This window comes from Suillus plorans, assembly GCF_016647745.1.
Source record: "Suillus plorans strain S12 chromosome Unknown HD556scaffold_8, whole genome shotgun sequence".
In the NCBI taxonomy this organism is placed as follows: domain Eukaryota; kingdom Fungi; phylum Basidiomycota; class Agaricomycetes; order Boletales; family Suillaceae; genus Suillus; species Suillus plorans.
In genome coordinates, this window is record NW_024537392.1 from 332831 (window position 1) to 360250 (window position 27420).

The 27420-nt window shown below is 47.7% G+C and overlaps 10 protein-coding genes across 10 annotated transcripts; 4 read left to right on the top strand and 6 right to left on the bottom strand.

The window, feature by feature from the left end:
• Nucleotides 1-19: 19 nt before the first annotated feature.
• HD556DRAFT_1524668 (ribonuclease H-like domain-containing protein) lies at nucleotides 20-1446 on the top strand (the record flags this gene model as incomplete). The annotated part of the gene is made up of 6 exons (XM_041309237.1): nucleotides 20-448; nucleotides 516-668; nucleotides 723-899; nucleotides 975-1073; nucleotides 1130-1228; nucleotides 1300-1446. The coding sequence occupies 6 exons, from the start codon at nucleotides 20-22 to the stop codon at nucleotides 1444-1446; spliced, it is 1104 nt and encodes a 367-aa protein (XP_041164576.1).
• A 40-nt stretch (nucleotides 1447-1486) lies between these two features.
• HD556DRAFT_962789 (uncharacterized protein) lies at nucleotides 1487-4079 on the bottom strand. Its single transcript, XM_041312140.1, has 11 exons — nucleotides 4050-4079; nucleotides 3583-3996; nucleotides 3339-3525; nucleotides 3239-3283; nucleotides 2893-3184; nucleotides 2726-2840; nucleotides 2512-2673; nucleotides 2356-2464; nucleotides 2179-2302; nucleotides 1875-2128; nucleotides 1487-1816 (listed from the first exon to the last, which is right to left on the bottom strand). The coding sequence occupies exons 2-11, from the start codon at nucleotides 3834-3836 to the stop codon at nucleotides 1814-1816; spliced, it is 1545 nt and encodes a 514-aa protein (XP_041164577.1). The 5' UTR covers nucleotides 3837-3996; nucleotides 4050-4079; the 3' UTR covers nucleotides 1487-1813.
• Nucleotides 4080-5240: 1161 nt separating this feature from the next.
• Nucleotides 5241-7671, bottom strand: HD556DRAFT_1340130 (HEC/Ndc80p family-domain-containing protein). The gene is made up of 7 exons (XM_041302063.1): nucleotides 7312-7671; nucleotides 6844-7255; nucleotides 6604-6793; nucleotides 6458-6552; nucleotides 6255-6399; nucleotides 5649-6202; nucleotides 5241-5589 (listed from the first exon to the last, which is right to left on the bottom strand). The coding sequence occupies exons 1-7, from the start codon at nucleotides 7578-7580 to the stop codon at nucleotides 5455-5457; spliced, it is 1800 nt and encodes a 599-aa protein (XP_041164578.1). The 5' UTR covers nucleotides 7581-7671; the 3' UTR covers nucleotides 5241-5454.
• Nucleotides 7672-7748: 77 nt separating this feature from the next.
• Nucleotides 7749-8411, top strand: HD556DRAFT_1438835 (uncharacterized protein; the record flags this gene model as incomplete). Its single annotated transcript, XM_041305884.1, has 3 exons — nucleotides 7749-7831; nucleotides 7888-8004; nucleotides 8069-8411. 3 exons carry the CDS (start codon nucleotides 7749-7751, stop codon nucleotides 8409-8411), a joined length of 543 nt encoding a protein of 180 aa, XP_041164579.1.
• Nucleotides 8412-9006: 595 nt separating this feature from the next.
• On the bottom strand, nucleotides 9007-10701 carry HD556DRAFT_1438836 (uncharacterized protein; the record flags this gene model as incomplete). Its single annotated transcript, XM_041305885.1, has 8 exons — nucleotides 9007-9180; nucleotides 9234-9446; nucleotides 9510-9709; nucleotides 9762-9812; nucleotides 9869-10097; nucleotides 10149-10439; nucleotides 10507-10632; nucleotides 10684-10701. 8 exons carry the CDS (start codon nucleotides 10699-10701, stop codon nucleotides 9007-9009), a joined length of 1302 nt encoding a protein of 433 aa, XP_041164580.1.
• A 1001-nt stretch (nucleotides 10702-11702) lies between these two features.
• HD556DRAFT_963580 (uncharacterized protein) lies at nucleotides 11703-12838 on the top strand. Its single transcript, XM_041312142.1, has 6 exons — nucleotides 11703-11902; nucleotides 11962-12030; nucleotides 12087-12105; nucleotides 12159-12211; nucleotides 12275-12619; nucleotides 12664-12838. Exons 1-6 carry the CDS (start codon nucleotides 11789-11791, stop codon nucleotides 12796-12798), a joined length of 735 nt encoding a protein of 244 aa, XP_041164581.1. The 5' UTR covers nucleotides 11703-11788; the 3' UTR covers nucleotides 12799-12838.
• Nucleotides 12839-13562: 724 nt separating this feature from the next.
• On the top strand, nucleotides 13563-16569 carry HD556DRAFT_1430206 (uncharacterized protein; the record flags this gene model as incomplete). Its single annotated transcript, XM_041304885.1, has 9 exons — nucleotides 13563-13585; nucleotides 13679-13867; nucleotides 13928-14061; nucleotides 14126-15309; nucleotides 15334-15437; nucleotides 15490-15783; nucleotides 15833-16123; nucleotides 16175-16489; nucleotides 16542-16569. The coding sequence occupies 9 exons, from the start codon at nucleotides 13563-13565 to the stop codon at nucleotides 16567-16569; spliced, it is 2562 nt and encodes an 853-aa protein (XP_041164582.1).
• A 289-nt stretch (nucleotides 16570-16858) lies between these two features.
• On the bottom strand, nucleotides 16859-18260 carry HD556DRAFT_1230181 (guanine-N(7)-methyltransferase; the record flags this gene model as incomplete). The annotated part of the gene is made up of 6 exons (XM_041297327.1): nucleotides 16859-16893; nucleotides 16956-17119; nucleotides 17178-17357; nucleotides 17421-17706; nucleotides 17759-17986; nucleotides 18035-18260. 6 exons carry the CDS (start codon nucleotides 18258-18260, stop codon nucleotides 16859-16861), a joined length of 1119 nt encoding a protein of 372 aa, XP_041164583.1.
• Nucleotides 18261-19009: 749 nt separating this feature from the next.
• HD556DRAFT_1340221 (uncharacterized protein) lies at nucleotides 19010-23129 on the bottom strand. Its single transcript, XM_041302065.1, has 20 exons — nucleotides 22819-23129; nucleotides 22474-22768; nucleotides 22175-22423; nucleotides 22022-22124; nucleotides 21850-21968; nucleotides 21760-21795; nucleotides 21603-21712; nucleotides 21499-21551; nucleotides 21437-21450; nucleotides 21360-21381; nucleotides 21127-21257; nucleotides 21032-21068; nucleotides 20807-20976; nucleotides 20507-20756; nucleotides 20272-20457; nucleotides 20110-20207; nucleotides 19935-20053; nucleotides 19789-19885; nucleotides 19647-19738; nucleotides 19010-19595 (listed from the first exon to the last, which is right to left on the bottom strand). The coding sequence occupies exons 1-20, from the start codon at nucleotides 23103-23105 to the stop codon at nucleotides 19385-19387; spliced, it is 2679 nt and encodes an 892-aa protein (XP_041164584.1). The 5' UTR covers nucleotides 23106-23129; the 3' UTR covers nucleotides 19010-19384.
• A 1469-nt stretch (nucleotides 23130-24598) lies between these two features.
• Nucleotides 24599-26869, bottom strand: HD556DRAFT_1304834 (uncharacterized protein; the record flags this gene model as incomplete). The annotated part of the gene is made up of 7 exons (XM_041299707.1): nucleotides 24599-24617; nucleotides 24675-24765; nucleotides 24813-25784; nucleotides 25836-25939; nucleotides 25995-26123; nucleotides 26182-26579; nucleotides 26636-26869. 7 exons carry the CDS (start codon nucleotides 26867-26869, stop codon nucleotides 24599-24601), a joined length of 1947 nt encoding a protein of 648 aa, XP_041164585.1.
• Between the last annotated feature and the right edge of the window lie 551 nt (nucleotides 26870-27420).

Genomic DNA, 27420 nt, shown 5'->3' on the forward strand with positions numbered 1-27420 from the left:
GTACTGTCAATCTAACATCATGCAGCTTGCAAGCCCTGACCTCGATGGGTTATTTCCCTTTGCGACCTTTTTCCTATCCCTAATTCAACTGCTGGGCTCTAATTGGAAAGTCCTTCTACTCTCTTCGTTTCTTATCTGGTCTGTTACAGTCTTTACACGCCGCGCAAAACAGTCGAAAGATTCTTCTCCGCTGCTGGTTGAGGGTCCTCCCTCTCGAGTGCCCTTAAATGGTTCAGACATCCCTTCAATATATCATCATCCATATTCGCAAATATCTGACAGACCAACTTCAAAGTCGTCTTCCCAAACTCAAAAGAAAGATCTGATGGTGAAAGGCGCTCAAAAGCAGGATCATCGTGTGAAGCCACCCTACGATGCCTTCCTTGTTTTGGACGTCGAGGCTACTTGTGAAGAGGGGACCGGCTTTGGGTGGCCTAATGAAATCATAGTTCGTCTTATCTACTATTACATGATTCTTTTTACACCCAGTTCCTGACCACGTCTCACTTACATAGGAGTGGCCTGTTTGTCTCATGCGCTGGAAGGACAAATCGGACCAAGGAAGAGCTTGCCAGCTGGAAATTGTTGATGAGTTTAGGAGCTTCGTCAAGCCCACATGGAGACCTCAACTATCGCAATTTTGCACGCAACTTACAGGAATCACGCAAGTTCGTCTGATGCTTCTACTTCTGCTTTAATGCCATGCCATGATTGAACATTAGGTCCAAGTCAACACAGCACCAACCTTCCAGAAGGTTCTGAAGATGTTTGCACGTTTTCTGGCCAATCACGGATTAATCGACCCAAAGAGCGGGAGACCTATACAACGCTTCTGTTGGTGCAGCGACGGACCTTTCGATATAAGGGATTTCGTCGTGAAGCAATGTTTTATATCGAAGGTCAGTTGTCTACGCAGGTCTACGTGAACCAATTGAAAGTTCGATCGATCTCATTATCTTGTTATCAATTATCAGATACCTATGCCATTGTGGCTCAAAGGGGATATTCTCGACGTCAGGAAAGTTGTCTCGGTTTGGGCAGTTGCGTCTAGCAACCCGGACACCACAATCAAGGTGCCTATTAACTTTCGTCGATGCGGACTCACTTTCACTCACGATTCTTTTATCAGCCTTCGGCACGTTCTCACATTCGATCATTGAACATACCACAGCAGTTGCAAGTCCTCGGGTTGCCAGCGTTTCAAGGCCGTTTGCACAGCGGTATTGACGTCAGTACTCGATTTCACATGCAACTCTGCCTTGCTGATATTCTTTCTCACAATGTCATTTTCTCCCACAGGACACACGGAACATCGCACGTGTGATGACTGAGCTTGCTCGTCGTGGAGTCCGTTTGGAACCCAAGACATCCATCAATCCAAATCGTCGCTGGAATTGGATGGGAAAGTCTGGGGTGGTTCTCGAGCACACTCTAGTGTTCCAATGATACAATGTGATTGCTGTAGGAATATTTGTCGCCAATTATTGATTTCTAGCACAACGAGAGTAGTGATGTAAAGTTTGAAACACATCTATTTCTAAATAAATATTAAAAGCGTTCATTCACCTGCGAGCGAACTAATAGTGCTATTTCTGTTTGACCAAGCCGTCTGCGCCAGCAAGTACCACTCGCGGTCACAGCTAGAGAGAAAAAAGAACCTTGATACGCCGGCTAACTTGGTTCCCGAAAATACGTGTTTGTGAGATTTCCCGGAGGCGCAGAATGAGCAGTGTGTTGGATACACAAGGATGAGAAATAGGGTGTGGGTGGTCTGGCGTCCGACACATCCCACGCCCAATGCGAGTTGGAAAATTTACTGACAAAGCGCATTCTCTTCAGCTCCATCAGCGACCAAATTCTGGAGGGTCACTCACAAAGTCCCAAAGAGTTCCGAATGCAGGAATCCCAGCTTCCTTGCAGCCATGCTGGATCTCAAAGTTACCCACGTAGTTGGAGGTGATGAAGACAACCTCTGCCTGCCAGTATTCGTATACCTCCTTCAATATCTTCATGGTGGGTGGACGACCACCGCGGAGCTTGGAGTCCCAAAGAAGGAGACGCTCTGGACCAACGTGTCTGTGAATGAGACCACTAATGGTTGGGCCGAAAGTCTTTTCTTGATCAGAGCCTGCGGAAACGTCAGTGATATGCATATACCAGAGGTTCAAATTGTCGCACCGATCCAAATCAGATACCAGTAAGGAGACTGAATGCAAGTAGAAAGGGCAGCACCAAGACCAGTACCAGTGCAGATACGGATTCCACGCTTGTAAAGGGTAGACGTGTTAGAGACACCAGCGACCTGGAAAAGAAATTGGCAATCTGATCGGACACAAACTGCTGAGGTCATTTTACCTTCAGCTCACGAGTCCAGATCCTTCTCGGCGGGTCGTTGACCAGGCTCTTGGTGAAATCGCCTTGCACACCGCAAATCAGGTAGTGATACTTTGCATGAGTACCCTCGCTGCAAAGAGTTAGGAGTATCGCATAACGACGACACTGAATACTCACGAGATGATACCGAAAGCGTGATATTCCTTGACAGCTGAGCGACTAATACGAGCAAGCAGACCCTGTTGCATACCACGCTCGAAGCGGAGAACAGCGACTTTGGGAGAGGGTAGTTCGATGTCGACCTTGGCGTGTCTCGTGCAAATCCAAGGTAGAACAATGCTAAAACCGCTGTGAGCAACGTAATCGAAAATGTAGGTAAAGCAGTACTTACAAGGTGGACATTCCAATTGTATACCAGAAGGCTTGCTGTTGAACGACGTATCTCCCGATGTGGTCGAATTTTCCATCCGCAGTGTCATAGGCATTGGTCACAATAGTGTAAACCCCTTCGAAAAATTAGTACGGTCGTAAGCTTTCCTAAGTCAAAGTTGAGCCTACAGGTCATGCACAAGGAAGTCCATCCGAAGAAACGGTGATTACGCTCAAACACACTAGATGGTGATGTAAAAACGCTGTGATGAATGACCGAAAAGAATACTGACTTGTGATGTGTGTTTCGGACCCACGGAAGACCAGCACAAATTGTAATGAACAACACAATTGTGGTGATCACACCGAAAGCAAGAATAGAATCGTTGAACAGATACTTCTGTTTGAATTGATGCACAACCATGAGGACTATCCAAGCTACGCCGGAGATTGCACATCCGCTGTGGATACCACCAAGATGCTGTGGTAACGAAACGTCAGCTTCCTGAAATCGCCATCTGGAGTTCAAACTGACCTGTAAAGTTGAGGTACACCCAAGGCGGAAGTATAGAGGAGTCCACTATAATAGAAAATCATCAACATCAATTGAAATTTTAAAAATGCATGGTACGAACCTTGGCGAAGAAGGTGTTGACGAACAAATACAAGCATCGCCCAAATATCTCGTTACGCACAAGAACTGCGACGTTCAAATTGCCAACGACCAAAGCACCGGGATATTTTGCTGCGTATGGCCATTTTCCAGCAATGGCAAAGCCAAGTCCAATGAAATTGACTGTGAACACCACAGTAAAAAACCGCCTTGATAAATCAGAAGGGTGAGTATTCGATCACATATGTTGTCGGATAATACCATACCTATAACTGTTGTACCAGATTATCCAGAGGACCCACAGGGGTGTACTCTTCTTTGCTGGTTTGGCAGGGGCTGGCGGCGGCTTCGCGACGTTTGAGGGAGTAACCGGTGCATCTTTCTTGAGAGACTGCACGGCGAACACCTCGATGTCTGCTGCCTTCTTCTCGTCCTTTGCGAGATTGGCAAGCTGAGGAGAGTGGAGATCTAGTGTCCCTTTCTCTGCATCATTGTAAGCCAAGGCAGGTTTGGTAGACATCGTGTGCTCCGAAGTCGCGATGAGAAACTACCCGCTTGGTGAAGAAGAAGTAAGAAGCGCGAAGTTTTAGGCATTCAGTTTGAGTCCTTTTATCGTCTCGAAACTGCGGATTCTTTCGAATATTTTCCAAGAAGGTAACTTGTGAGAAAGACAATCGAACCTGTAGATCTCGGAATTAGTCTGTCGCTACATTATTTGAAAAATAGGACCAACACGACACAGGATGTTCACAGCCAAGACTCCGGCTCCTGAGTGGCTTACCGGCATTCAGGGAGATTCGGGTGAAGGGCGTGAAACACAATCACAGTATCAAAGCCCGATGGAAGCTGGCGATGGCGACCGGTCAACTAACTGTCTTGATCTTCCTAGAAGAGCATTGTTTTCAGTACTGGATGTCGGAGGGCGCCGCGCGTCGTGTCATTCACTCGATAACTATGTGCATGATTCCGACAGCAGTCTGGAAGGTTCCTCTAGTGTAGGAGCAGTTCACGGGATAGTAACCAAAATAGTTGTCCCTACCAGCAGAAAATTATTGAGACTTACACATATGTCATTTCTGAAGCGCCGATAGGCCTACATGCAAGATCACGGAACGTGTGTTCATGTAGCAAGCTACTCCTGGGAGTCGAAATGGAAGCTTAATTTGGCAGGAGTCTCGGGGCTGAGAACGCGCGCTCCTGTCCTGCTTGAGAACCGCTTGTCAGTGGGAGGCACAGATCTACCAAATAAAACATACATGAGTTCGTAACCTGCGTGGTGATCTAGGGTGATCTTTAATGATCTTAGTACAAGTTTAGCTCTAAGCTGTGCACGTGCGAACACCAGACTCATCAAATTGCGCGCGTGACCAAAAAGGAAATCCTGAACAGACTGAGCAAAAAGTGACAATTGCCCTATCTTGCTAGCCTGTATCACAATGTAAATTAGCAACAAAAAAAAGGTTCCATATCATCCTGCGAGTGCATCAACAACAATTACCCGTGGGTGGGTGTTATCAGATAATTAATGGCTCCGATCCAAAGCCGGTACCTTGCATTTGCCAGTACAATGGTCAGACCCATCATTATGATCAGACCATCATGATCAACCACTTCAAGTGCGTTCGCAACGTGGCACAATCTGGCGCAATATGAGAATTAAGTCCAAATCTAATCTTCGGAACACTCCTTAATTTTAGGAAGCTTCGAATAGCCGGAAGAACTCAAAGTGATGTGCCTCACCGATGGCTCACCGAACCTCCAAAATTGCCCGGGCAGTCGGACCAGGTCGCGCAGTTTAGCGAAGTGCGGATAACATAACTTCTTGCATGCACTTGGACTCGGTCCGCATTATTCGCCTGCGGAAAGGTACAGCGCTACTAACATATAATTAGAATATAACAAATACGTCAAATACTGTGACTACCTAACGCGGGTACTGATCAGTTCCCCTCCTCAACAAAATCTCGCAGGCGCCGCAATTGCGCAGAAACTTCTTCTTTAAAGAGACCGATCTCATTGCTGTTCTTGGCAATAGCTCTGATAGTCTCGTCTTTTAATCGTGAGACCTTCGCTATTTGCTCTCGATAGCTGGCAGACGGTAATGAAAAAATTGATTGGATTGAAGTGGGAAAAGGAACTTACTCGAATTGTAATGCCTGAAGTCTTGATTTTACTCCCATTCCACTCGATAAGGCGGCCGTGCGCGCATGGGCAAGTTCTCTCTCTAATCGGGCAGCCTCGGCATTGCTGACCATAGACTCTTGCTGAGCAGCCTATAGCGGCAAGGTGTATAAATGAGAACTATAACACAGTAGTGGGAAGATACACGTACATCCCGAAGGTCATCCGCCTGCTCGTTCAGGCTCATCACCTTCTTCTCAATTTCTCGCACCTCCTCATCAACATTCTCGCATTCTAAAGTCAGTTGATCAAGCTCGTTATCCACTTTGATGCGCTCGCTTTCAATATCTGCTCGTTCTGTTCTCTTGATCTCGGCTACACTATTAAGTGTAGGTTTTATGACCTTGCGAATATCGGAACCCAACAGTAGCTGCTGAGGATTCGCAGCGGCCGTGTTTAGCTCCAACCTGAGATCGATGTCGTCGAACGGTGGCGGTAGTGGGGGAAATAAGCCCACAGCAGATAGGAGATTACCATAGAGATCTAGTGCCTCTTCTGCCGCAGCTCCACGGTTGGTTGTTATGACTTCCAAAGACATCACTGTCTTGCGCGCTTCAGAAATCTTGTATTTGAGGTCCTCCAAATTGCGTGCGAGCGTTTCATGGTCAGTGTTCATGCGAATGACTTCTTCTGGTGTCAGGTTCTGAACTTTGACCACCTCCGTAAGCTTCTCATGCTCGGCTTTGAGTTGATCAAAGTTCTGAGCTGAAGATGAGAGTTCACGATGATTCACCCGCTATGAATTTGCATGACGCACATCGAGCAGCGAGTTCCGCTTTCTCGCGAACTACAGATTCAGTGAGCTGTCTTTTTCGCGACTCCAAGCGGTGCAAAACGTCGTCGAATTTGGCTCGATCATCCAAGATACAAGCCCGAATTTTCTGGAGTTTTTCTAGAGGTGCCTAACGGGTCAATACTTAGCAGACGACATTCGCCGAAAGGATCATACACGCGGCCTACCTTTGATGACCGAAGTTCATCCAACTCCTTTGTTCCTTGTGCTAGTAGTGCTTTCTTATTCTCTAAGTCGCCGACCACCCTCTCGTTCTTCTTCGCTTCAATTCTATCGTCAGAAAAGGCTGCTTTTAAAAATATAGAAGCCGTACCGTAACTAGCTTCCAGTTCTTTGTCCTGTTCGTGGAATACGTCTGCGCCATGAAAAAAAGCGACATAGGCTTCTGAAAAGTAATTGAATGCAAGCGCCTGATGATGGATAGGGTCGCTGAACTCTTCGGGAATTCTATCGGCAATTTGTAATGTGGGATCATCCTCGCTCTCCAAGTAGTTCAGCCGAGCCTGGAGTAATTTATTAATGCAAGGTTGTTTATGATTCAAGTGTAGATAACCTTTCCCATCTCAACCAGCCAATGCAAAACTGCCAGCAGAGCAGGCCACGAATGCATACTTCCAGGAGCAGCCAGCCATTTGTTGTCAATTTGGGTAGAGAACGGGTATCGCAGAGCTTTCAGAGCGGGTTGAAGTTCGTCCTCAAAGCGAAGGCGAGGATCAAACGGGTATCCAGGATCTACGATAGTCACAAGATGTTGGAACATGGCTCGGTAATCTTTTCCGGTGATGTTTGATAGCGTTTGAACAGATATGTCAAATTCTGTCGCTTGCAGCCAAGAGTATATGTCTTGTTTCATTCTCGATTGATACGAGCGCTCGCGGATTGGTCGTGGGTCCTTGAATGTTTGACTGCCGGAAGGAGGGGCAAGAGATGGACCACCTGTCCATACCGAACCTCTCCTAGAAGAGCTGAGAGTAGGATATCATTCGAAAGGAACGTTGGCGAGATCAGAGAAGACACTTACTTGGTTAAAGGGGTACGCCCATAATTTGGTTTACTTGTACTTTGTAGCAGTGGATTCACATTCTGCGACCGATAACCGGAATGTGCTGTATTTGAGCCGGAACCTGCTCCTGGGGGCAAATAGGGTGTGCGGGCTGCTGGGCCAGCAAGCGACATGCGCATAGCGGACGATGATGCTTTCTTTGCTGTTGATGGCATTGGTAGGCCTGACCGAGTGTTGCCATACATATCAGTTGCAGGTTGCATGGTGGAGCGACGGAGTTCCGACATGTCGCCGACGAGCAATTGTAGCAAGTCGATGCGCTAGACGCGTCGTGCGTCGCGGTCAACAAGTGTTTGTCACATGCACGTGACCGTGCCACTAAACCCCTTTTTAAATATTGTTGTTACTTTAGATCTTATCTATATCGATATCTACTACATTCTCGATTCAAGAGCATGTCCAACCGCCATGTTCCAGTGAATCTTTTTGGTGACAATGGGATGAGGGCCAATCTACCTATAAATCTGATCAATGTCGCGTATGGCTCACTCTTGCTAAATGCTCTATCCCACTGACTGACCAAATTTATCTCAGAGACACGCAGGAGATCCCAAACTCCCAGGAAATATTCGTGTACCGTGACTCTGGTGCAAGCATTATTATCGACATCCTCCAAAAAGTCGATATCGAAGATCCGGAAGCGGCAGCAAAGTGAGTGTTCTCCTGTTATTGTAATGGCATATGCTTCAAGAAGCTCTGATGCAGGATATCACAGATTCCACCTCGATGCAATAGCAGAGGACAATGATTCAATGGAACATAATTCCATCATTATTCAAAGACCCATCACCAATGAACTTTCTCCAATTTTGCTCGACGGAGGTCAGGTTCTACAGAAGGCCGGGTCAATCCACCACCTTCGCACCCTATTTTCTCTTTTCCGAGTCAAAGGAAAGAACCACGATGTCGTTGTCTCGTTCAACATTCCGATTGGAACGGGACAAGGCCGTGGAAGAAATGGAGCCGTTACGGTGGAACAGGAACAGCTCATCGTATCGGATTTCTTCAAGGCAGTAGATTCTCTGAGAGTTGTCGATTACAACCTTTTCGCAGTCTAGGCTTCCTAGTACATAACGGACTCTACAGTTCAATATGACTTTCTCGGACCCGATTGCTAGATCTTAACATCAATTATATCTGGGGTTTGATCTTCTGAGTGTTATAAACTTTGTTTTCGGAAACATCTCATACCAGTATATATCGGCGGTTTATAATTGCATCCTTTTATCGTCAGCTTATCGCCAACTTATCACATTCCTAATGGAGCACCTCGTGGAAAGATATACACAGTATCCTTGTGTCCGCTCCATACCGTGAAATGGGGGCCGCCTTCCACATCATAGGATGTAGCCGGCAAACATCAATCTCACTTTCAAAGTTTCTAGGGAATTAGCCATCTGATGAGAACAGAGACTTCTTTCCATTTTTGACAACATGACTCCAGTGGGAGCGAAACCATGTGTTTGGGCGTATCATTGAGGGTGTATTGTGCTTCCACCACGACAATACGTCATATCGTAGGGTTCTCGCTTAGTTGCACTATCAGTGAGACTCATGAGACATATCATTACCAATAGGAAACGGAGATTATATGGTATATCAGACCAACGATAGCATTAGCGATCACATACGCGAGACACGTGTGAACGCCAACTACGTCGGCGGGCGTGCTGAAGCCTCATCCAACATTTGCTCGGCCTCAGGCTCCTCCACGATAGGTTCACCCATACCCGTCTTCGTTGCTTCAACAGCCTTAGCATCTTTTTTGCGCCGTGACGACTCCTTAAGCTTTTCCCATCGCTCACGAAAGCGTGCGATCGTCATTTTCTGCGACGGAAGTCAGTGGCGGACAAAAGGCGTCACACATGTTTGCAATGCACCTGTTTCTCATTCTCCATGCGAACAACTCGAACATCTTCTTCCAACTCCCTTATGCGGCTAAGTAGCTGTGCTTCCCGATCACGACCGACGTTCAAAGCCGTCACCGGTGCTGGAACAGCTGGCAAATTGATATTCAGAGCACTAAGGTCTACTACCGGTTGTTGCCCGGATTGCCTTGTTATTACCGTCGAGGTACCCATTGCTCGCTGTGCCTGATAGAGAGTATTGGCAGTGAGCTAGTCTGATGGAGGATCGGCAAAGGAGTGTAAGATCACCTGGTGTCGTGCCATCACAATGCTTTCGCGTAATTGCTGGTCTTGTTCCTTGCGCAGCTGCATGATCCGCTCAGCAGCCGCCAAACGTTTTGACATCGCTTCAAGCTCTTGCTTCAGTGATACATTTTCTTTCTTCAAATCCGACCGGGACCGTTCCGAATCCGAGGGAATCATGCAAAAGGATTCTGATAGATCGTTACCTTGGAGAACTTGTTTCGTAAAGTCAAGTCCATTGACAATGTGCCAACATACCTTCGTCTGCAAATACTTCCTCATCCGTCTCCTCGAGCAAGGTGTCCACTTCTGAATGAGCAAGTCAAAAAACAGTTATTGGTAATGCGGTTTCGGGGATCACTTACTTGACTTAAATTTACCATCTAATCCCAGCCGTGTAAAAAACGTGGAAGTGTGGGGCTGTTCGATATCGGTGTCACTACTTGAGTTTCCGTCCCGCCGTGAGTTCTTCTTTCCCGCCGGGGTTGGTTCGGTACCCAAAGGGGCTGTGGCGAAGGCAACTGGCTGAGACAAATTGTCGAGCATCCCCTCCATGATTCTCCAAAAGTTATTGAAGGCATCACCCGGATCAGACTATGGTGCGAAGTTGTAGAAAGTCATTGGATGGAATATATATAATCATACCTGTTGCCCAAGCACCATGAATGATTCGTCAACGTTATTATGGGAGTCTAATAACCGACTCGAACTGCTAGCACTAGCATGCAGTGGGGCGGAGGATGCAGGAGCGGGAGCGTGAGGAGAAGCACTTGAACCGCCTCCGTTCTTATGTGTATGAACCTGCGTATGCCTCGGCGTGGTCTTCTGCGGCAGGGTGGGGTCCTGGTTCTCTTCACGAAGTTTTGCGATTCTCCTCTGCAGTTCCTTTCCAGCTTTTACGTGTTCGTTGTATAGCATGCGGAGCGTCGTTTTTGTCTGAGAGGCATTGCACAATGCAGATAACTAAGGTTACTAGATATGACGCATGAACTCGCATACGCACGTTTGCGTCCTGTGACTTGTCTTCGCAAGCGTGAAACGCTTCTGCAGCTTTCATGTGTTCCTCTGAAGCTGGGATGAGCAGCCCTTGGTTGCGGTAATCCTCTGCATTCGCCGCATGTTGGTGCGCCTGTGCTGAGTATCAGTACCAGAGGGGCATTATATCCTTACAATCATCTACCGTTTGTAATGACTCCATCTTTTTGCTCACTTGTTTACTCGTTGGATTAGGAGAGGAGTGAAGAGGACTAACTACAAAGACCTCGTAGGGTGCAGAATTTTTCGTTTATTGACGCGGAACTAGATTGGCTGAAGTGACCTAATGAAGGGTCTTTTTAGGCGGTGGCATCAGCGCGTGCCACCTTATGTTTGTTTCGTTCAACAAACACTAGTAATTGTAAGTAATATGAAGACAACGTCCTAGGCTGACACTTCTTTTTCCGAAGTTCGTGCATGTGCATAACGAAGTCTATCACGCGATCTTTTGGAGATGGAGCTTCCACTTCGAATATCATGTTCGATTGCAATGGCTGCCACTGCCGTGATGATTGGAGCGGGTCACTACTCTCACTGCCTATCGGGCAATAGGTCATTGCGTGGGATCCAGAGGGACCTGGGAGGAGCCGGGGATGAAGCTCCTTGTGGTGCTATACGGCGTCCGTGAACAGCCCACGCTGTAACGGGAGCACACCAAAACTGGTTCTTCGCATCCACTTCCTCGCTTCGTCAACGTACTTTGGATCACGCACCTTACCTGAACCTGCCAAGGAGTCCTCTTATGCTATGAAATTCTCGAATGAAGGGATCACATTGCCTTCAATTGTAAATTCATTCACTCCATGGGCGCCCTATACGTTCACAGGCCGCTTTAATTTTGTGCCGACAGCGTGCTCAGATAGCCCGAACAAATCTTCCACCACCCGAATTTTCTTCACGCGTCCTGGTTGGCATTGCAGAACACTCACGCAGATTGTATCCTCAAAGACTGGGACGCATTGTACAATTCTGGCAGTTTGTTCCTTCCGATGGGTTGATCCGAAATTATTTTCCCTCAATTAATCTTAGATTGTGCTTTTATAATCTATGGGGTGAGAGTATGTTGTTCGCTAAGCATATGATGCGTTCGACCGCTGAAGTTTAGAACTAAGAGGCAGTGTCCTTGCGATGTGCGTAGTGCCTATTGAATATGATCAACTGAGCGGACATGATCATCGGTGAGCGAGTCTGAATTGCAATTTGGACTACACGGTCATGTTTGGAATGAGCGACGGCGACCTGCGTATGGTATGCCATGGGGGCTAGTCTGTGATTCCCCTTATCCACCACCTCCATCATCCACCATGGCTTTACGTAGCTCCCCTTTTCAGAAGAACAAATCAGCGCTCGTTCCTGAGGCTGCGGTGCGCCGTCCTCGATACACCGGCGTCCATGATTCTGACGTGTAGTACCGATTGACTAGTCTCGCTTAAGTGGAGTTACAAAGCAAGACTTAAGCGACCAACCCGTGCACGAATATGATGAACATAAAGTAAGTACTCGACTTGATCATGCCATGGATTTCAGATAACATTTTGACCTGAATAGGCTGAAAGACGCCGAAGCAGTAAGTTGTTCCTATCCACAAGTCAGGAGTTGTCATTCCATTTCACTGCTCAGAGCCAAATACATCTCCGGAGTTGTCTGTTAGCGGTGGGGCACTCTCCAAAACTGTAGGTAGCGAATACGTATTTCCGGACATACTACGAGTGCGGCCATCTGATACATTTTCATAGGATGAATATTCATCCCTGCCATCACGGAGGGTCAAGGGCTCTTTAGCTGACACATTCATGCGCATGCCCGAGAACCCGTTCGCCGACGCTGCGCCTTCGGGGGACACCCCTAGTTCTGCTACGCGAGAAGATCCGATGCACGATATCACGACATACTCGCATGTTGTCACTGCAGAACATAAGCCCAGAGTCGCCCGCGTGTCGGGTATCAACGGAGCATGGCCAGAAAGAGCTGAGATAGTGAATCCAAGTCGAGGTTTTCCCGGGCCTACCATTCGTCGCGGTACATTTTCACAGGCAAAGGATTTCTTTCTGAAGTCAAGTGCCAGCGGGAGTTATTTGCAGGTAAGCATCTGATGTGGTTCCAGGCTCAGCTGACCTGAAAATAGGGTGCTATCTCGCAGCGAACGCGAAGCCAAGACAACCCTATCAAAGACAAGGACTCAATAGACTGCCTTAAAGTTGACATACCTCGTGCTCGAAGTCTGAACGGAGGGATTATGTACGACCCAAACAGTCGGTAACTCCTGTACGTGGTTTGAACTTCAGCAGAGTCAGCAGACTACTGTTAATTGAGAATTTCTGCTGGAAGTAGTGAACATGACTATGTGCAAAAGATAAGCCATACACCGTAACGCATATAATAAAATTTTGCTTGCTCGAGTCGATCATCGTACCGAGACCCTGGATGATATAGAAAGATTTGGTGGGCACTGCATAAACTGGTACCCTGGCCAGTAATAGACTGAACGATATGAATCTGGAAATGTTGAAAGAAAATGTAGCTCAGAGATTGGGCCGCAGTCGTTCCTGTACAAATTGGAATCAAGAAGGATTCCACGTTCCCCATATGTGACTACGGGGAACTATGATACTGGGAGAAGTTAGCCCACGACATAAAGTACCCGAGAATTAGTCAGCGGAGTCTGGGACCCCCCTTCATGTAGAGGGTCAAGACAACTCAAATGAAGAGCGGCATCGCGGCTTTATTCTTTAACTGACCTTTTTATATCATATTTTATTATATTCTGCAGTATTTGAGCCTACGGGATCATTAATTCTCCATGAATATCGATGCGGCATGGTGACTAGCTAGCAGGTGTGCAGAGGTCACGTTTACTGCCGAGGGGGCTTGCCGTGTGAGCAGTGCGGTCGGTATCTGAAAATCGTTGTCCTACCCATATCTTTCTGACGTCGTCAACGTCCGACACAGCGAGCTTACCGCAGACCACAGAAGAATAAAACCGCCTCAGGCTTTGATCCCTTATTGGGCCCGCCATCTAGCCCGATGTCGACGCCTGCGCATGCCCTGTGAGTCAGATATTCGAAACCTCACGATCAACTATTCATTCTCATTCTCATTGTAGCAAGAAGAAAATAAGGGTTACAGGTATGATTCTAAAGTTATATCGTTCTCGAAGGACGCTCATTTTGTATATCTTGGGCAGTTGTCGCCGCAGATGGGCTCTCTAAGCGTGATGTATTCCGCCTACCGGACCCCTTTGCAGTCATCACCGTTGATGCAGAGCAGACTCACACAACCAGCGTTATAAAGAAGACACTGAATCCTTACTGGAATGAGAGCTTTGACATGTAAGTTTGGTGTCGGTCGAGTGTAGTTACCAGTGCATGACTGATGTCCCATGTACGCAGCACCGTCAAAGACTCATCAGTGGTAGCTGTACAGATATTTGACCAGAGGAAATTCAAGAGGCGTGACCAAGGATTTTTGGGCGTGGTCAACGTGAAAGTTAGCGATGTGCTCGATCTTGAACTAGGTGGTCATGGTAAGCGCCCATCGTCAAATCACCCTTACACGCACTTTGATTCGAATCTTATCCAATTTGATAGAGATGCTGACGTTGGATCTAAAAAAGTCCAATGATAACCTCGTGGTCCATGGCAAGCTCATCATATACCTGTCAACAAATGTAAACCAGCCCATGAGCAACCCTGGACCCTCCCAAGTACAAGGCGTTACCTCTGCATTGGCCGACATGGGAATGAATGAATCAAGTCTCTCTTTATCACCCAACGCCGCCCCAGCAACAGGTAATACTTTGTCTCGCCCACCCAGTTCACACGCCACTGCTACTGAGCCCGCCGCAGCACCGTTGATGCAGATGCCGACGCCCCACATACCACCTTCGGTGACTAGCACTGAGGCAGAACAGTCGTCTTCACAGTCTCCATCGGGTCGTCCTATCAGCTCAGGTGGCGGGCACGCTGCCCCCCCATCTGTAGCACCTTCCTCGACCACGTCTCCGGGACAAGCGGTTACTAATGCACAGCAGAGGAATTTCAACCCCAATGTTGATCAATATGGACCATTACCTCCCGGATGGGAGCGTCGCATCGATCCACTTGGTCGGACATATTATGTTGATCACAATACCAGGACAACAACTTGGAACCGACCATCGTCCAACCAAACTGTGAACCACAATAACCAGGATAGTGAAACAAATGCTGCGAGAGATCAGCACTCCCGCCGCATACTCGCCGACGACATGGTCGATGCTGCCAGCACGGGTGCTGCGGGTGCCAACACGTACCGCAACTCGTCAGTGTCAGCACCATCCCCATCGCCCAACGTTCCACCGGCAGTCGTGGGTTCGGGTGGAGGTGCTACCACAGCTGGGACTGGGAGTCTCCCAGCCGGTTGGGAGGAGCGCTACACTCCAGAAGGACGACCCTATTATGTGGATCATAACACGCGTACTACCACCTGGGTCGATCCCCGGCGCCAGACTGTCATCCGTGTCATGGGCCCTAATGGACAGAACACGTCCTCACAGTCTCAGACCATATCCCAGCTTGGTCCATTACCCTCTGGTTGGGAGATGCGCCTCACATCTACCGCGCGTGTTTATTTCGTAGATCACAACACGAAGACGACCACATGGGACGATCCCCGCATGCCATCCACGCTTGATGCCAACGTTCCACAGTACAAGCGTGACTTTAGGAGGAAGCTTATTTACTTCCGAAGCCAACCTGCTATGCGTGCACAGCCGGGTAACTGCCAGATCAAAGTGCGGCGGAACCATATCTTCGAGGATAGTTATGCAGAGATTATGAGGCAGACTCCCAATGATTTGAAGAAACGACTCATGATTAAGTTTGATGGAGAGGACGGTCTCGATTACGGTGGTTTATCGCGGTAAGTTGGACTGAGCTATCAGAGTTCATACGTTTGCTGAGTTCCTTTGCAGAGAGTTCTTCTTCCTTCTGTCGCACGAAATGTTCAACCCATTTTACTGTCTATTCGAATACTCAGCCCACGACAACTATACGCTTCAAATCAATCCCGCTTCAGGCGTCAACCCGGAGCACTTGAACTACTTCAAGTTCATCGGTCGCTGTCTCGGTCTTGGAATATTCCACCGTCGTTTCCTCGATGCATACTTCATTGTCAGCTTCTACAAGATGATTTTGAAGAAGAAGGTGACATTGGCGGACCTTGAATCTGTCGATGCTGAGTTGCACCGTGGATTGACTTGGATGTTGTAAGTGCTTTGCCACTTTTTGTCATGATTTCTCCCAACCCTTGTTCAGGGAGAATGACATCACGGATGTGATCGATGAGACCTTCACAACGACAGAGGAACGCTTCGGTGAACTGGTCAACATTGAACTTCGTCCAGGGGGGGCAGATGTCAACGTGACTCAGGATAACAAGAAGGAATACGTGGACGCTGTTGTTGAGTATCGGATCTCCAAACGTGTCAAGGAACAGTTTGATTCGTTCATGTCGGGTTTCAGCGAGTTGATTCCACAGGACCTCATCACTGTTTTCGATGAACGCGAACTGGAGCTCCTGATCGGTGGTATGTCGGAAATTGACGTGTACGTTCCTTAATTGAAGTCGTGAGGCTGTTTGGCTGAATGACATTGCAGAGATGACTGGACTAAGCACACCGACTACCGCGGGTATGAGATGAATGATGAGGTCATTCAGTGGTTCTGGAAGTGCATTCGCAGCTGGCCACCTGAGCGCAAGTCCCGCTTGCTTCAGTTCGCTACGGGGACATCTAGGATTCCCGTCAATGGCTTCAAGGACCTTCAAGGCTCGGATGGACCCCGCCGCTTTACCATAGAAAAGTCTGGTGACCCTTCACAACTACCGAAGAGTCACACCTGCTTCAATCGTATTGATCTTCCACCATACAAAGATTATGCTAGCTTGGAGCAGAAACTCACGCTTGCTGTAGAGTGAGTCCTTTTCCTAACTCGCATGTCAGGTCACGCTAAACTCTTTAACTAGGGAAACTGTTGGATTTGGTCAGGAATAATTTTATGTACGACGACGACTTTCGCTTTTATTCATACAATCGACGTCACGCTATCTTTTTGTAATCTTAGTGGGACACCTTATTCCTTGCTGTTCGTTAGTCCGTGTCTATATGCCTTTATGTACAGAGCGCCGCTTTTATGTAATGTCTGTACATTGCAAATCGTGCGGAAATTATCAATATATCATCAGTGATCGTATTACATAAGTCGTGGTATGGGCTGGCAGACAGTCAAAGGGATGTATAAAATATCACAAAAGACAAATCAAAATCATAGATCGTCAAACCATCACCTCTTCTCAAAGGCAAATGCGATATAAATGTCTAAAGGATAAAATGTATTCTATTAGCAACGTCACAGATTACACTGAAAAGTCGGAACTTACTGACTGCCTCCCACTCTTCATCCTCCATCGAGCTGGCGCCGGTCGCGTCGCATACATTCATGCGGACCATCAGCTGCTTGAAATCCTCATGCTCCCTGTTTTCTTCAAACACTTCATGGAACTCCTTCTTGAATACGGGGTGAAGTCCGTACTGCGCGGCCATCCTACACAAACTCATGTCAGTACCACTTGGGGGAATGTCAAAATGACACAAAGACTCACTGAACAAAATTATCCCATTCAACAATGTACTCTGGTACGTTATCAACAGCGTCACGGAGATAAAAGTAGTATCGGTGGCCAAATAGCGGGCGAGAGGTGCGTTCTTCAAACCGGATCTTGTACACCGAATTTCCAAATGAAAGATCTTCAGAGTCAGCTGGTAGTTGGTCCAGTCGCGCGCTATCGACGCGATAAAGTCAGCAACACGGACGTGAGAAGGAATCTGGGTTTAAATGGACATACAGGAGCTGGTCGGCGTTTGGAACCGTCCCGAGAAATATCCCTCCTGGTCTTAACCATTCGCTGACGTTCTCGAGCATGCATCGAGCTTTTTGGGCCGTTTCAAACGCATAATGCATGCAGAACTGCATGGATACAACGTCGAATGGCTGTGCGAGCTGCTCGGGCGTAAAGACCTTTGTAAGTGGTTCTGTATAGCAATCCAACGCAGCGAACGAGGCGTCAAAACGCCGTGGACGCATAGTGGCCCACCGGTGTCGAGCCTGCTCAACAGACACGTGTGCGATGTCTATCGAAGATGGATCAGATCGGGCTGCGCGAACTAAAGCGGAAGATCTCACCAACAGCCAACATCTCTCGAATTCGAGCCTTCCCCCATTTGATGAGGTCACCACCTTTGCCGCAGCCCATATCGAGGACTTTTCCGCGTTTTTTGGATGAACTAGAGGCGAGGGCTGGATGCCCGAATTGCGTAATCAGGACCGATTTCACCCAGTTGTTGAAATTCTTGAGGCCGATGATAGGAGACTCTTTGCGCTGTTTTACGCCTACTTCTGGACGCAAATTGTCTGGGAAGACGGCGTTAATGGTAGGTTAAGCGGCGGGAAGACGCTTACAGTGATCAACGACCATTTCGACGTCGCCAGCGTGTCTCTTGGCTGGACGTTCTTGATAGTCGTCGGGTTCTCTACTTTGTACTCTCTTGCGTTTGTTTATGAGACGTTGGGTACCGATACCGCGGTAATTTTTGTAGAGCTGTATTTCATCCTGTGTCATGGGAGCGAGGACGGAGCCTGCGGGAGTCAAGCGCTGTCGTGGGTTGTAGGGCAGCGTCTGGCGCATCGTTGTTGGTGTCGCCGTCGTGGAGGACGTTATTTCGAATGGTGTTGGTGCCATTGGGGAGCGAGTCAAGGGGGATGTTGGAAGAGTACGAGAGGACGATGAAGGTACATCAGAAAGAAAGGGGGAAGATGAGTTGAGTGAGAGTGAAGAACGTGAAGGGTGCTGCCGTGAGAACGAGGGATCTTGTTCACGGGGGATGTCGATGGCCGTGGGCAATCTCCGTCCCAATGACGGTGCAGAGTTCAGCTTTTCTGATTCAAAGTCATCAGACAGTAATAGATGGGAGAGACTTGAAGGTCGTGCAGAGCTTGGAGTTCTTGGTTCGTGCGGTTCAGAGTTTAATAATGAGGCCAGATCTGTTGCCCTACGTGTCAAAGAAGGGCTAGACGTCGCGTGCGATGATGAAGGACGTGAGGATGATGGGGACGGTATTTCGAGTGGACCATAATCACTGTGATTTGGAAGTGATTGTGGCTGAGTGACTGGTGAATTCATGACAGCATCTCGTACTGGATCAAACGCTGGCATGGCTAATTATGACCGGGTAGGCTATAGCAAAAAGCCGTTCGTCAACGTTGATGGTGGCGAGCTCGGCGTCTTTGCAGTACACAACTTTTTACGAACACAAAGTCATGGCATTGAGTTACGTAACTAACTATCCTCCTTGCTCGCTGCAGTCTCACGCATAGGCAGTGAACTTCTCGGCGGTGAACTGTTCAACGATCCCCTTTCCATTTGCCAAGCCATTCCGCAATATCAGTCGTGGACCGCTATATCACATACATCAGTCAGCTTTCTCACATTTCCTCAAGTTCTCTCACCTCGATCCACGCCCTTGAGGCACGCAACGACTCTAGAGTCTGCGACAAGGTAAGGTTATACCGGGATATATCCTTGTCCTAATCACCGCATGCCATTAGCTCGTTCCTTGATGTTTGAATTCACCATTACCTTGAAAAAGTCTACGGTCCTCTGGTAGTCTTCCTCCTTGGTCAAATTCTCAAAATTTGCCTGATGCACGCTAAGCCTTGCCTGTCACAACACAAACAGCAAATCGAAACATACCGAAACAATATACTTGAACGAAAAGTTCCCCTCGAACCGCTTAGCCAACTGTCAAATGATCATGTTCGGCGTGGGACTCCTCGGCGTCTCAACTGACAGCTCACCTCCACGTAATTGTCTTGGAAGAACTGCGCACAGCTGCGCCTGGTGCGGAAGTTCGTCTGGAAGCCGTTGATGAAATATATAATATCTTGAGTCCGCGCTTTTGACATGATGTACGTGTACGTGTCCTTGATACAAGCCTCGTCTTGGCTGACGCACATCGCCATTCTGACAAACGTATTAAAAATAAACAAATTTTACAAAGCAGGTCTGACTTACATGGCAGAGATACTTCTCGACGGAGGCGTAGTTGGGTTCTCGTACAATGCCTTAGCAAACTCATACTCTTCGCGACCTCCATGTTTCACAGCCTGCAGATAATACTCAGCATAGACGCAACGTCGCTCAACGTCTGACGCACAGTGAGAATAGTCGTCCTGAACAGATCGCCAGGTATCGCCGAATCATCCTGCATTCTCATATACTGCGCAAACCGGATCTTGAGCTCTTCCACGACACTGCGACTTCGTTAAATTTCACCTAGATCAATATTCAACAGATACGTACGCAGGATCCCCAGCGACAGCCGCCTGTCCGATAGCGCGGGTGCGCAGTTGCGAGATATCCACAGACTCGGAAGGAGAGTATTCATAGCCAAGGCGTTTGACGATGGGCGCAAACAATTCCTATAAGTACAAACTGAGTCAGCACTCAAAACAGATATTTGAAATGATCAACCCACCCGGCGGAAAACATTTAGATCGTTGACGATAACCTCGTGCTCCCACCAAGTTGACACCAAAGTGGTGATATTCCGAGCAATACTGTCCCATACAAGGACTGGAAGATGTTATATTCAACAAGTTCATCAAACTCGTGCCCAATTGAAATGTGGGACACTCACACTCCTTTTCGTCATGTAAAATGTCGACGATGGTCAACGCACTGCTAACTTTACAAAACCCAGCCTTGGACAATGTCATGATATCATGCACAAGGCCAATGCGGTCATTCAGCGAGAACACAGTATCGCCCTTGGCAGCCTCCTTAGCAATCGCTGCGAACCTCTCATCAGAGTACAACACGCGGTCTATAATCATCCATGAATACAAACGCTATCAACCAGAAAACAGACTTACAAACACCATAAGTCCCCGCGTTGAGCTTGAAAGGCTTCGAGGTATCAATGGCGAGTGTCTTCTCCCTAGTGTCAAGAACGACGGACTTATCAATGTTGACTTTATCATTAGTAGCTGTCAGCAGGGCCAAAGGCACGTTCCATATCGTCTCATTGTCCTTTTCTTCTGCAGGTCCAGACTCCAAGAAACGATCCTGGCGGACATGGATACCATTTTCACCCTCAGTGACAGTGATGACAGGGAAGCCGATCTGAGACAACACGTGTTAGAGTGGAGTGTGGATCAAATTGTCATGCTTGCCTTTGAAATCCAGTTATCCATGATCCTCGGCACATCTACCCCAGTGGACTCTGAGATGCCCTGCCACAGGTCTTTGGTGACAGTGTTTCCATATAGATGCTTCTTGAGGTAGATCGAAACACCCTTCAAGAAGCGCTCCTCGCCGACAAAGTTGGATAGCATGCGCAAAACTTGAAAACGTCGCTCGTGAGATGGGGTGGTGACAAGACAAATTAAATGCCTTACCAGAACCTGCTTTGGCATAGGAAAGGGAGTCGAAAATCTGATGGTCACTTGTATGAGATGGCCGCACTCCATGTGGTATGCCAATCTAGCCATACCTGGTTGATCTGGTTGGCATCAGGACAATGCACTTCGATCGGATGAGAAGATAATTTGGCATCAAGATCCAGCGCATCATTCAAATGCTCGGATATGAATGAGCTGTCGACCTTCCATTCCGGGTACACACTGGGAAAAGGTGTTATGGTTATGTTGAGAGAAGAGCGCATCGGCTTACCGATCTAAAGATTGGTGTCAATGGGTTCGGTGAGTGCATGGACACGAGACATACCAACAATGATAACTTCACCCATCTTGAAGCGGGTAATCTCAGCAGATGATTTACACGCTTATGTCCGCTAAGCTTACCAGGGTTGCAAAACCTTAAATACATTTCAATACCAATATCAAAATCATGGCAAGAGACTAACCTTCGTTTAAGTACAGATAGTCCCACCATTCCATGGTTGTGATATCACCAAACCTAAGTAAAAGTTTCCGCGACATATCCTTCGAACAATGGAGATGAACTTACCACATGTGGGCGATTTCGTGCGACTGAAAGACGGTGACACGTTGTTTTGCAGCCACGTCTGCGGTCTTAGGGTCAAGCAGGAAGGCGCTAGTACGTCCAGTGATGAGTCCCTTGCTAGAAGTGAGTACTGAAGCACGTAGGAATCAATAGTTCATACCCAGTTCTCCATAGCACCTGCGTCAAAATCATGGGCCTTCAGGCCACCGATCATCAACGGACTGAAGGAGATTCTACATAGGACACTTACCACTAGAGTATCCAGCTTAGGGAGAGGGTATTCGATGTCAAAAATCTCCTCATAGATCGGGAGAACTTTTGCTTTGATGTCGAGGGCATACTGAGCCTGATGAATCACATCAGGAGTAGCTATCCAAATCACATCAGCCTGCACCCAGAATTCTGTGAAGACGGATCCCTACAGTAAATGCGCAAGGGACGGGTCTTCCCACTCAGAGGACTCTTATAAGAGCTTTCCAGGTGTGCAAAACGTCCATTTGCATATGCAACCAGATAAGTAGACATCTGTAGACTGATTTTTAGTTTAAAAACCCGGTTAGACGACGTCGACATACTGGTGGTGTAGTCTGGAACTTGGAAATCTTCCACTGCACTTCGGGGCTATCTTGAGTGGTCAACGCCGAAAAGAGCGCCTCCAATGAAGGATCTTCTACTTTGGTCGTTTGCGGTTGGTAAATTTCCTCCGATGTAATAGGCATGTTGCTGAGATTGACCGTGTCAGGATGTGATATCATAGTGACCGCAAAGGTGGCCTTGAGAAGCGGTTCATCCCAACACGGGAAGGCACGTCTGGCGGCGGTGGGCTAGCGACAATCCGTAAGTGCAGGCGCAGTTAGTGGGATCGAATACACACTTCGAACTGGGTCAGTGTATAGTACTTCTTTGTTCCGTCTTGCTCGAACGAGCTCTTGTAATACCCCATCATGGCCCCGGTCAGTTCTCCGGAGAAGCCAATGGACAGTGTTGCCTTTGATCCGGCGGGCACAGGGGTCGAAAAGGAAAGTATACAACGTTCCGCCTTGTCATCGAAAGACGGAGAAGGATCGACCTGCTTTATCTTGAGTTGATCGGAATATAATGCCGCATCGTTCAACTTCAGATCGGCTGAGTTGAAGACGATGGTAGATGTTTCGTTCTTGACATCAAGGCTGATGAAATTAGTCAATGATGTTTTGAAGGACAGTGTGCACGGACGTACTCAATCTTTACCACGCCTTCGAATATTGAGTTCTCCAGGTCAGTCTTTATAGTCACATCATAATGCGTTGGCTTGACATCCAGGGGAAGACGGAAATCACCCGAGTCGGTTGGTGTGCTCGCGAGGTCAGTGGTCATAGTGATCACGGAAGTTGTTGAACAATATCTTGTTGGTAGAATTTGAGATGATTGTAGAAGCTGATTACGAGCAGTGAATAGGATCCGGGACACATGTGTAGACCGAATGCGGGGTAAGGCTGCGCGTAGGCTACCAAAAATCGACGCCATAAATCGATCGTCGAATCAGATGACGACCTTCATGCATCACGCGTTTCCGTGCCGATTTGTCCGATGGCATCACATTCGGAAAAATCCGGAGGTCAAGACGAATCAGCTTATCTAATAGGTGAAACTGATAGCCCCTAACAACACCATAGTCCTCGCTGATATCTCTCCTTTGAAACTCACCAGAAACACCAGACGCAGTAACTCTTACCAGGACTCCAAGAAGTACTCCCTTGTCACGAAAGCCACATCATTACAAGCCTCTGAGTCGGAATCATTTTTCTCTCACAGGAGGGGGGAAGATTCAGTCACCAAGAACACATTCTCAGCCCGATACAAGACCAAAGGTGCACTCGAAGAAGGTGATCAGGAGAACAGACACAATCTGCCTACAGCTTCTTCCAAATCTGAACCTTCCTCCAACAAATCATTGCAGCATTCAAATGGATCACTTAGGGGGTCTTTTGTGCGAGCCTGCTAAAAGTAACAGACCAGTTACTACAGGTATTTAATTTGACACTATAAGCTAACACATTTACTTAAAGCCAGCATTGAGGTGGATGCAACTCGGTCCTCAAATTTATCACAAATACTGAGCACAAGGCTGTGGTATGTGTTTTGATCAGACCAGTAGATAGCACCCAGGCCTAACAAATCTTCTTAAGCAGGAGTTTTCTGATATACACTGTGACGATTACAATACAATATTGAGCATCATTGAACAGAGCCAGGCTCAGATAGATTCTAAACCGAGGTAAATGTGATATCTTGACATGTATTGATTGGTTGATGACCATACCAACTGTGTTCTCCTTGTTGAGATACCTAGCCGTACAGGCTATACTGTCATAATGATGCATCAAAACAGGCTAACTAGCATATTTTGATGATGCATCAACTATGATAGCGAGCAGTGGTGCATCAACCTCATCCCTATTGGGAATGTGATGCATAGTGATGCATCAGTGATGCATCATCCTCCCGCACCAAATTGGGCTGCACCCAGCATCCGTTCGCTGGCATTATACCCTGGTACCTTGCTTCCCTTGTCTGTACCTTGCTTCCCTTGTCTGTACCTTGCTTACCTATGCTGTACCTTGCTTACTTACACTAGATCCAGGCATCCATCTGGCCATCCGGCTATCTAACTCGTTTTTGGGAGGCCTCTTACCTTTCCACAGTCTTCACTGAAGGCTTGCGCTCAAGTCAAATACGTGCATGACATCATTTTTCAAAATTTTACCACTAAGTCCAGCTCCCTTTGTAAAATATGTATGCAAGGATGAATTTATCCCGCAGAACTGAAACACCGCTGTGCCTTGAATGTATGAACTTCGAACTGAGTGTCTTCCTGTACGTCTGCTTGCACCGGGCATGCGGAACAATATGATAGCGGACATTTACATTTCGTTCGTACAACAAGAAACATTCAATTTAATCACTATTACTGACATGGATCTCGCAACAAGATATGTAGATAAGACACTATTTACTGATTATGTATGCCGAGCATGCCTAGGATGTAGTCATATCAGTGCGATGCAACTTGAAGCACATAAAGGACCGACTTACTTTGTTGGCCCGCCAATATCGTTGTCACGTTCTCTTGCATTGAAGGGTTTGCGCACTCGGCGATGCCCATCTGGGAGTGGTTGGATCTCATCTGCCGAGGAAGTGGGCACGGTCAGTTGTGAACATTGTGGTGTGCACCTTCCACGACGACGCTGAGCTCCAGCTTGGACTGCTGAAGTTGGTGCTGCGCCAGCACCATCAGATTCATTGGGTGTTCCCATATTTTCAACATCGGCACGAGGAGCCGGAGGGATAACGACTTGAGAATATTGGGCAGATGATGCATCATCAGCGGGAGGGGCTGGAGGGATAACGACTTGCAAATATTGGGCAGATGATGCATCATCAGCGGGAGGAGCCAGAGGAGCTGGAGGGATAAAGACTTCGGGATATTGAGTAGATGATGCATCATGGGCGTGAGGAGCCGGAGCTGGAGGGATAAAGACTTCGGGATATTGAGTAGATGATGCATCATGGGCGTGAGGAGCCGCATCATCAGCGCGAGGAGCTGGAGGGATGAAGACTTGGGGATGTTGGATGGATGATGTATCATCAGCGCGAGGAGCCGGAGGGATAAAAACTTCAGGATATTGTGTAGATGATGCATCATCAGTGCGAGGAGCTGGAGGGATAAAGACTTCAGGATATGGATTGAATTGAAGGGGGGGGCTTCGGGGAGAGCGTCCAAAATGCTGATGTTAAAATTCAGGTCATTGATGAGAGCAGTAAACACTTCGTGGTCAAACACGGGTAGGTTTGGAGGGTTGTTGAACGAAGCCAAGTGGGAATCACTCGGGAGCTGAGAACCAGATGATGCATCACCTAAGACCCGCGCACATGGAAGTGATGCATCAGTTGATGCTATGGCGGCGCCAAAATCGTCTTCGATGGATGACTCAGACTGAGGAGTCATCCAGTACATGCCCGCAGTGTTGATTCGATGGGCGCTGTTTGGTAGGAGATCATCCAAGTCCTCTTCTTCCACATGACAACCACCATGCTCACTGCCACTCGTTGTCGCCCACTCCTCATCTGAACCGTCATGCGAGTCTGATGATGAATCTTCTGCTTCCTCAGCATCTGAGTCTTGGGGCAGTGTCGACTCAAATGCTAGTGAAAAGGTGAGTGCATGCTTTCGAACTGACACTTATATTGACGTACCGAGAGCGTCTTTGACGAAGGCTAGGAATGCACCCTGCACCGCATCAAAATTGGCGTAAGTCTGATCAAACTGTGCCCCACTCTCAAGTTCGCCAATATGATAGCTTCATAATATTAGGTAAGCGCACTTCCTCATCAACTTGAACACGCATCACTCACTTGAACACAGACACCTCTCCAGTGCTAGGATCCTTCCCTCCCATAAGGATCGTGAACTTCCACCCACCCGTGGCATGTGCAAGGTACTTCAGGATCCGATCAAGCATAGGACCAAGCTCACGGATAGCCCTGCAGTTTTTAAATGCGCTTGAGATACAACCATGTGATCAACGACAGAAGTACGTACTTAATCTTGGTTGCGTCGTCATTTCTTGGCATCTTCCCCGACTTCTGGCGTAGACGTGCTTTTGCATACTTTGCCTTTGCCTTTTGGTATCTCCTTTCAACCTTATTCTTGACGTCCTCGCATTCTTCAGAGTACAAACGGCGCGTGACCTCGCGGCGCTTATTTAGCTTTGGCCCACGGTCAGTAACATTCTGTGCTCTGATTTCGGCATCTGCAGTGTCCTTGACTTTTTCTCCATAGTATTTGTAGGAGTAAATGTCCATTTTTTGCGGTGCGCGGGTCCCCTTAAGTTCCACACCACCAGCTAACACAGCGTCGAACTTCAAAGCTCCTTTAACACCACTCGTGCGGCCCAGGTGAGCAGGGTTTTTCCGCCAACGGTACCATGTAGCTAGTTGCTAATCAAAATGAGTTGGTACGTGTGTTTCGCATGCTCACAGATGGTAGTGCTTACCTCTTCACGACTTTCCACAGCGCTTGCCAAATCTTTCACTTGATCTGGCGTAAGGACGTGGTCAGCAGGCAAGTCACCAAAGCAGGCCCTTCGCTCTGGCCATTTCTCAAAAAACAATTTGTTGACTTTTTTCCAGAACTCCTCGTATTTCTTCTCTGTGGCGCGCATGCGAAATTCTCCCAACATGGAGGTGAGAAATTCCTCTTGCTCCTTGCTTGTCCATTTCCGAGGCATCTATTACTGAGATCAGTAGGAGCAGAGGGACAGCATCCTGGCACATACAGCGGTCAGACCTGAGGGATGGGGTGATAATTTCAGTACGTAGTGAGTTAGGGAGGGATATTTTCCTTCGTCTTCGTCTTCGTCCTTTGAATATCATAGAGCCCATTTCGATGGACCGAATCGATGGACCGAATCGCTGGACCGAATCGCTAGACCGAATCACCGCCTTCACTACCAGTCACTCTTTTTTGATGTTTTGAATCTAATTTAATTCAGAGAATCCTCATTTCTCAGATGCGACATCTACATTACCATCTCCGGGAGACTCGCAAAATGATGCTATGTAGTACAATGATATTTTCAACCTTGATATCTACAATCTCTCTGTACATAGTGTTCGTCGTGAAATATATAAAACTCGTGATGACCACCAGTGATCACTGGGTGAAAAAATGTATAGTCCGTACCTTCACATGTAATGTTCTGAAAAAGATCAGCCCGACCCATAGCAACAAATACGGTTAAGCCACAAGGCGGACCTGAGGCCTAAGGGACATAGATGC